This window comes from Triticum aestivum, chromosome 1B (assembly GCF_018294505.1).
Source record: "Triticum aestivum cultivar Chinese Spring chromosome 1B, IWGSC CS RefSeq v2.1, whole genome shotgun sequence".
NCBI classification, from domain to species: Eukaryota; Viridiplantae; Streptophyta; class Magnoliopsida; order Poales; family Poaceae; genus Triticum; species Triticum aestivum.
Genome location: NC_057795.1, coordinates 67,048,009 through 67,057,443, shown reverse-complemented (window position 1 = coordinate 67,057,443; position 9,435 = coordinate 67,048,009). Strand labels below are relative to the sequence as shown.

Below are 9,435 nucleotides of genomic sequence, written 5' to 3'. Positions count from 1 at the left end.
GGTATGTTTTGTTACGCTGTCTCGTTCGCCACAAATATCCACACAGCCTTTCAATCCATCCCATGATTTAACTGATTTTTATCCGGATTTGAGCAGGATATAAATATAGATAGACCAATTAATAATTCAGTAAATTAGCAACCGCCTTAATATTAATCAGCAACCAGTTGATATCATTACGCTCCTGGAGTAATTAATCCATTGAATGCATACCTCTTTAGCACTAGTTTGATTGATGCACTAGTATACTGGAGTATTTACTACTCCCTCCGTTCATAATATAAGAATGTTTTTGACATTAGTGTAGTGTTAAAAATGTTCTTATATTTTGGGACAGAGGAAGTAGTACTAGAAAAACAACTGTACTGAAAATTAAGGAGTCTCTTTGATTAACCCAAAACATCCACCAGACAGATTGTTTGCGTGAACGAGGCTGGAATTCAAACCGAAGTAGGAAAATAACCTTCGCATTGCATTTTAACGAAGCACCGATAATCTTATCGGAGACCACAAACCGGAAAGGGTATGCCGATTTTACCCCTCCGGATTCCACCGACCACTCCGTCCCTTTATACACACACAGCCCGCGGCGTAACGGCAAGTGGGCAACACCGCAACAGCCACAGCTCCCGCACCGCCGCAGCGCCCCCACGCCCCACGCCCTCGAACTCGAACTCCGACGACAAACCCTCCCTCCCCTGCGCGCCCTAGCCCATCGCCGCCATGCGCGGCGGCGGGCTGCTCCGGGCCCTGGCGGGCAGGTTGCGCGCGGCCCTCGTCGGCCGCATCCGCTACGGTGGTGGCCGGGCCGGCGGCGGAGGTGGCGGCCCGGCTGCGAGGGGAGGCCACGTGGTGAGGACCGATGGATCCACCGGCCGCGGCTCATACAAGGGGGGAGGCTCTTACGGCGGGAGGACCGGCGAGGGCGGGCAGGGCTCGTACCAGGCGGGAGGCTCTTGCGGCGGGAGGACCGGCGAGGGCGGGCAGGGCTCATACCACGGGGAAGGCTCATATGGCGGGAGGTCCGGGGGAGACGGCGCCGGGCATGGGCATGGGCATGGAGGGAGCGCACGTGGTGGGCGCGGCGAGCGCGGGTCGGAGCATGAGCAGGCCAACGGTTTCTGGGGAGGCCTTCGGCGCCGCCTGAAGAAGGTGCGTCTCCTCTCCCCTGTTGCATGTACCCTTCTGTGCTGTCAAGGTACCTGCTGCTGCTTGCATTCTCAGATTCGTGTTGGTTTTGAACAGACGCTTGATGAGCGTGACCTGCTGGAGGACCTCGAGGAGCTGCATTACCAAGTAGAGGTTCGTGATTGACCATTCAAGCTTGCTTCATTGTGCTGCTTGTTTCTGTTATTTCTGTTTTTCTGACATGCCTGGAGTAACGTTGCTGCATCTTTGCTGCGTGTCAAATTAATGCTGGTTGCTTGATACTGCTATAAGCATGTTGCTGTGTTGTTTTACTTGTCTGATTTATCTTAGATCCTTAGCCGTTATGTTCATGAAACTGGAGATTGCTTGATTGTCTATATTGGGTTGATGATCTTTGGGAGCTGCAGTACCAAATTGAGGTTCATGATTAACGACTGGAATTGCTAGAGTCATCGATGCTTTTTTTTTGTTTCCCCGGCTTGTCCATGCTACTTTTGTTTTCATGATGTGTGGCTCGAGTAACGTTTCTGCATGTTTGCTGTTTATCAAATACTGGTTGCTGAAACTGCTATAGGCAGTAGTACTAGTACCTGTGTTGTTACCTTTCTGATTTATATTAGATGCTTAGCTGTTTGTTATGTTTTTGGAACTGGAGATTCCTTGATTGTCTCAATTAATTGGGTTGACGATTTTAGGAGCTGGAGTACCAAGTTGAGGTTCATGATTAACCACAAGAATTGCTTGATTGCTATTATATTGGGTCATTGGTGGTATTTTTCTTTCCCTGATTTTTCTCCTGGAGCATAATGGTATTGACGCTGGAGTGTATGTTATGAAATGATGTAAACTGCTATACTTGTAACTGGTCATTATGCTTCGGGAAGGTGATTTTATCTTAGATGCTTAGTTGTTTCTTATGTTTTATTAGTATGAGACTGGAGATTGATTTTGGGTTGATGGTCTTCGGGAGCTTGAATACAAAGTTGAGGTTCGTCATGAACCATGGAGTTTGCTTGATTGTCTTGGTCATCTAAGCTTAGATGCTGAAACTTGCCTACTGTATGACCAGATTTCCTGTCACTGTTTTGGTCGCGAACTAATAGTAACGTTTATGCTGGATATTGTTGGATGTTGGATCAAATAACTAGTTGTGTATAGCCGTGTTTTGCTTGGTAATTATGCGTAATTATATGTTCAGATGCTAAACTGTTCATTCTGACACTGATAATAATGAAGCTTGCCTACCGGATAATATGTTAATTCAATGGCCTTGATATTTGGGATTTCTGATTTCGTAGCACTCATATTGCACCTGTGCCAAGTACAAGTTGAGGTTCTTGATTAACTACTGGAGATTGCTTGCGGTATTTCTGTTTTCCTAACTTGTCTTGAGCAGCATAACGATATTGGTGCTATGCGCAACTATATGTTCCGTTCATTCTTGTACTAATAGTAATCTTTTTTTTTTGAACTGGCTGTACTAATAGTAATCAAACTTGCCTACTTGATTATGTAATTCAATGGCATTGTTCCTGGTCATTATGCTTCGGGAAGGACACTGCTATAGGCATATAGTTAGTTCCGTTGTTCCTGGCCATTCTGCTGCGGGAAGGTGATTTTATCTTATGCTTAGCTGTTTGCTATGTTACTAATACTGGAGATTGATTGATTGTCCTGATTGGCTTGAGGGTCTTCGTGAGCTTGACCACCAAGTTGAGGTTCTTGATAATTGTAGCTATTTTGTTGTGGTTTAGTTATAAACCAATAGCTATGTTTTTGGATGTTGGAAATAACTATATGCATGATATGTTTAGATCCTCAACTGTGCTACTAATACTGTTCGTTTGATGTCCCCACGAGGTTAAAGATTGCGCTGGTAGATCTGTTAATATATTTGTGCTGGTAGATCTGTTGATATATTTGTGCTGGTAGATCTGTTGATATATTTGTGCTGGGAGTTCTGCTAAATTTGGCACCATGTCGTCTGTTAACCATTTGATCAGCTTATTCCAAGGATTCTTTGTAATTATTTCATCTCTGATGTACTTTGACCATCTGTTTCATACTCCCTCCGTTCCAAAATAGATGACCCAACTTTGTACTAACTTTAGTACAAAGTTGGGTCATCTATTTTGGAACGGAGGGAGTATGTTCTTTCATGTTCCTGAGGATTTCCTGCGTTGCGTCGCGTCTTACTCTGGGTTCTGTCTACTTTGTATTTGACCTCGTATTGTCTTAGCAGAAAGGTGACATGGTAGTTGGGACCTTGTCTCTGTTTGATATGGTGTTGATAGTAGATATTGGATGAGTTGTCTTGTTGTATCTCTGTTTGATTTCATGAACAACGCTGCCCATTTAAATTTCATTTACATAAGTTTTGATGCATTCCATATTTCTGCACAGCGAGTCGAAAGGCTCCAGAACCTACCGGAGAGGATCGCAGAAATTGGGCAGAAGTTCCATGATCACTGGGTTACGGTCAGCCTTGCCTTCAGCACAATGTATGCTACTGTATCAGGGAAGGTTCAGGACCGGGCTGTTTCAGTGAAGGCCAAGATGATTGACCAGGCTGTTTCAGTGAAGGCCAAGATGATAGGAGTGAAGGATAAACTGAAGGAAAGGCTCTCTCCGCAGAAGGTCAGACCGAACGAAGATCAGCTCGAAGATGAACCTATTGCCATTCCATTGGCAACAGATTTCTCTCCGTGAGCCGGTACTGAAGACACGGCTAAAACTTGCACGAAGCACCGCCAGCTGTTAGAGACTAAACCAGCGTATATTGGTCTCATAACAACGCTTGTCTTTTTTTCATAAGTGTCTTGCTGTCTCTTGTTAGATACTGATTACTGAATCAGCTTCTGTTCTGGGAAAGTCGGGCAAAAACCCTTGCCAACAATTGCCTGATGTGTGCTGGCTCAGTTCATGAGCAGATGGATGCATCTCTTGTATGCGCTACTGTCAGGGCGAGAACAGTAGCAAATTAGCTGCAACAGCCCTTGTATATTTGCCATGTCCGCCCGCTGAATCAGGGGCTGCCCTCTGCATGTGAAAACTTACTCTTCAGTTGTAAGGAGAATTTCTTAAATTCTCAGGCAACTTCACGTCTTCTGTATCAAAACACTGCTCATTTCTGATAAGATTGTGGCCAAAATGTAAAGCATATCTGGTGACTATCGCAAAATATCCTTATTCCCAAACATGTTGTCGCTTTTACGGAAAAAAAAATTGCGGAGTAAACCATGGGTTTTATTCCTTAGAAATAGTGTTACACTCCGAAGGCGTGTCTAGAACTCGGTGCAACCAACAGGCGGTACCATCTTCATAACGACCAATATTAGCTAGACTATTAGCAACTCTATGCTGACCATGTCTATTTTTAACGGAATAAACAGCCGAAAAGCTAGCATTTTCTTAATCTCCATAATCAGATGACCATACGACGACCAGTCCAGTGAACCGTTTGTCAAGGCCGCCAATATTAGCTAGACTATTAGCAACTTTATTTTGACTATGTCTACTTTTAACGGAATAAACACCCGAAGAGCTAGCATTTTCTTAATCTCCATAATCAGATGACCATACGCCGACAGGTCCAGTGAACTGTTTGTTAAGGCTGCAATGATAGTTGGGCTATCAGAATGAATGATGATAGGCAACTCCGACCGTTGTATGTTCAGTGACTGTCCTTCAAGAGTGGCACTAATCTCAGCTTTAAGGGCATCTTTGCGGTGAAATAAGTACCAATATGCTGAGAAAATAACTGTGCCATTGTTGTCCCTGAGGATCATACCTGTACCTGTTGCACCAGTATCTTGCACGAAAGAACCGTCGATGGACAACGCCACCCATCCGGGCTCACGCCTCGGCCATGGGAGGTGAAGCCTTTGTAGTGGCCCAGGTTTTGGCAGTAAGCCACACAATGAAAACTTGCCCTTGATAATCTCTTCAACGCTACGCATCATAGCTTGTTGAAACGAGGATAGATAACTGCTTAAGAACAATTTCAAGGAATCAGGAGGTGGGACATCTTTACCACGTGTCACCTTATTCCATAGACTCCAAATCCTGCAGAGTAGCATAATGATCATCGCTTGTTCATTGTCAGGTCTATTAGCCAGTAGACCAAAAATCCATTCAGGGCCAGAATTAACAATAGTATCTCTTGTTCGGATCGGCAACACTTGACACATACTGCCTCCGTCCTTGAAAGAGTATACTTCCAATATTATTGGAGGGTTAAACTATCTCAAAATTTGATCGAGTTTGTGCAAAAATATTGTAAAAATATATTAATGTTTGTGAAACCAAATAGATATATGATGAAAAAATATTTTATCATGAATCTAACGCTACTAATTTGATGGCATAAATTTTGGTGTATTATTATATAAATATGGTCAAACATAAAAAAAGTTGAAAGTACACTCTATCATGGACGGACGGAGGGAGTAGTATCCCAAAATGTAGGTACGTGTGGGCATATAAAGCATTCATCCTCAGTTTCAGCATGACACAATAGACAACAACCAGAGTCACTGATGTGCCTACTAAACTTGCATGTGTTGGTTGGTAGTGCGCCAGCAACAACCTTCCATGCAAAGAATCACATCTTACTACATTGGAATTGCGGCTTGCCGCACCCCCCCCCCCCCCCCCCCCAAAAAACTCATCCAGCCCCCTATACATGATCATGACATATCCTTAAGAGAACTTTCTAAACAAAGCAAATTTACCCAGAATACAATACAAAGTTCTTGTTAGGCCTCAATAGCCAAGGACACATAATTCACTCAATCAAGTGTGCATCATCTCAATCTCACAAAACAGAACACAAATAAATAGCATACACAATTAGTTATTCTCTTAGTTTTCAGGAGACGTCCCTTTGGTGATCATGCTGGGTTGCAGGAACACAATCAATAGGACTTCAGCAGGCTTACAAAAATTCAAATCAGACAATGATTATGCCAAAACACAGCAAAAGAAGGAAATATGTATAGAAGTGGATGAATTCACTGCTTGAGTTATCATCTACCATATGGGGTGAGCAAAAAAAAAAAACTCAGATCCTAAAGTGAATGTCTGCATCTCGATCACAGGAATGCTACCAATGGGACTCTAATTGCATCAACTTCCATCTTGATTGATTCAACAATCCGCACAAGCATCGGCTTATCTTAATAGATAAAACTTCAGGACCCTAAATATGCATTGTTGCAAGACAACATTGAATACATCTGAGCTCAAAACCAGACCAAAGAATGAGAGAAACATATAAAATGTCTATCAGACCATATTGTATTATAAGAAATTAGGAAACAACATCATTTCTTGGATAATAAATTGGAAATTAAAAAGCATGGTAGTCAGAACAGATTATAGCAAGAATATGCAACTACACATCAAGTATAGTTGAGGTCTTCACAGTCCAACTAAGAAGTACAATGACCTAGTAGGCCAATATTTTGCTCTGCATATCTTACTGTGGACATAACACAATCCATATTTAGTTTTGGCCTGCTACTTGGCTAATAGCCACGCATACACACAAAGTCAGTGTTAACAGGGAGGACTAAGGATACATATATCTTGGTCTGCTTCCTTGGACGCATATTATTTTTTTGCATTATGACTTATGAGTCACAGGAACAAGAATAATATGGAAAGCAATATATTACTCGGCAGCTCGGTGGGTGGACGTAACAACAAGCTCTGACATGGTTAGATGGTTACCATTCACTGATTTGAAAGAAACCCTTCCCAAGCAGATGGTTAGCATCCCATGTCCTGGATCTGTCCCCCTAGCTCCTCCTTCACCTACATATGACTGGATGATGGTGTTTACACCATGGTTCTGACATTAGTTACGCACTGAACTATGTTTCATCCAAAACTTACATCCTGCATACATAGTTATGCTAATGCAACATCCAATGATCATGCCACAACACAAAATAAATTACCTATAGCATGCCTCGAATTGCATTTATTTTGGGATCCAGCAGCTCTGGAGGACTGCACCTCTCCCCTTGGGATCCAACCCCCTGCAAATGAACAAATCGAAATATCTAATCAAATCCCGAGTGGATGAACACACACAGAGAGAGAGAGAGAGAGAGAGACAGAGAGAGAGAGAGAGGAAAATGGGGGGAAGTGGAGATCGCTCACCGCTGCCTTCACACGGTGGATCTGAGGTGGCACATCTCGGTTTGTCTTCTTCATGGACGTGCACGGGCGCAAGGACGACGGTCTGGTGCTCCCTCGGCGTGATCAAACAGGAGGTGCTAAATAATCATGTTAACAAACGACAAAAGTTAAAGGTTAACAAATGAATAGCTCCTGTTATTACCACCCGTGTAAGTGAATATGCTAAATAATCATGTTAACAAAGGATAAAAGTTAAAAGTTGACAATGCAAAAGAAAACATGATTATAACACCAACGGAAATAGTTCGGTAATGTCATTGCAGCAAGACAAAAAATTCATGTAGTTCTTGATAGGCATAAGTTACCATAGTTCTTGGCATGTACGTTTTTTAATCGAGGGACATTGGCAAACATGACTTCATCTCTTAATCATGAAATGCAGAAAACTTTGCTGGCTTGGTTGTAAAACATGATTTATCATGAAGAGCATGCCTAGCTTTTAATTTGAGATCTGTTGTTCAAACATATTAGCAACATTAGTATGGTAATTCTATAACTTTAGGAATTGCAAACAAGAGATGGGAATTGCAAACAGGCAAGAGTCCGGACCAATACGGAGCTAAATTAGTTGTAGAATATGATTGGTGTTAATAAGGATACTTGCAGTTCCATTAAAGGTGCTAAATACATGTGGTTAAGAAATACGAGTCCTCATACTGCAAAGGCTTGTTTAATCTTTCATTGCAAGAATCACTAAGAAGGCTAGCTTGAGATGCAAACTTTGAAGAAGTATACTATATAATAGAAATACAAAACACAATATGAACCATTAATTTCTGATATGTGATGATTAATGGATCATCACATGAACTGGTCGTTAGCATGATTAGTTGTCTCATGAGGTGAGCGTAAAAAATCAGAACCATGATTACCTAAGAAATCCATATGTTTCTTCAAACCATAAATAAATTCATATGTTCCTTGAAACCATAAATACATTCATATGATTTGTCAAGAATCAAACACTATTCTTCAAGATTGTTAACCTAAGATCTAGGAGAAGTGTACTCTAAACTAAGGCAAATTCAGGTACCTAATCCAAAATTGTACTTTAAACCATACAAAATACCATTGAACCTTTTAGGATTGAAATCTTCCTAAATCACCTTTTACATAGCACTGGTCTAGCTCCCTAAGCAAGTACTACTCTCTGGTTCCATTGGTGCATATACTTCTAAACAACGTGAGGTAAAGCAATTTATTTCTATAGCATAGATCCTTTCATTTGAAGTAGAGATGCACATGAATTTTAGCTACTGCGTGTGAGGATAGGCGTTGGGCTTGGGGATGCTAGGTAAGGAAATACCTCAGGTTCTAGTGGATACGTCAGGGTTGCCGGCATCGATTTCGTGGCTTGGCCACATACTATCTCCACCATGATCTGGGCGACCACTGTGGCCTAGCCGTCTGGGTTAAAAAATCATGACCAGACGGACCGACTGGGCGTTTAAGGCATGTTTGGGGTGCCGGGTTGTAGATGCTCTAAGAAAGCTCAGTTCACTATAAAAAAAGACACATCTGTGACATTTTGGGCCGAATGAAATTTTTTCTATCATACTTATGACACTTCTATGACGATAATTGTGACAAAATCCGGTATCATCATAGATGTGGTGGGCTCCTACTTCTATGACAAAAAATCACGCCAGAAAATGGGCTTTTCGTCCTGGGCGGGCCGGAGACGCAGCTGTATGACATTCTTTGGGCCGTCCATGACGGAAAAACCCGTGGTAGAAGCGAGGGCGAGGAAAATATCGGGGTGTTCCCGGTTACGGTAGGTGGTCGGGGCCGAGCGATGCACGGAGGTTTGCGCGTTTCTCTCGTACACGCATGCGCGTGGGTGCGAGGCGTTGGGCTCTAACTGAACCCGAGCGAGGTGTTCGCCTACTAAAACCGGGTGATTGGACTGCAGGCTACGCATTACTGAACCCGAGCGATCGATCGATGGCTGTTAACTGAACCCGATCGAGCGATTTCTTCGCTACTGCTACTAACTGAAGCCGATTGATGCTGCCTCTGGATGAATAGTGAGTGTTGCTGGGGGGGAGGGGGGGTTGGATGAACAGTTCCCGGTGGGGG

At 42.9% G+C, this 9,435-nt stretch overlaps 1 protein-coding gene across 1 annotated transcript; it reads left to right on the top strand.

Moving 5' to 3' along the window:
• Window positions 1-617: 617 nt before the first annotated feature.
• LOC123086894 (glycine-rich cell wall structural protein) lies at window positions 618-4,306 on the top strand. The gene is made up of 3 exons (XM_044508722.1): window positions 618-1,152; window positions 1,246-1,302; window positions 3,553-4,306. Exons 1-3 carry the CDS (start codon window positions 724-726, stop codon window positions 3,856-3,858), a joined length of 792 nt encoding a protein of 263 aa, XP_044364657.1. The 5' UTR covers window positions 618-723; the 3' UTR covers window positions 3,859-4,306.
• The last annotated feature ends 5,129 nt before the right edge of the window (window positions 4,307-9,435 follow it).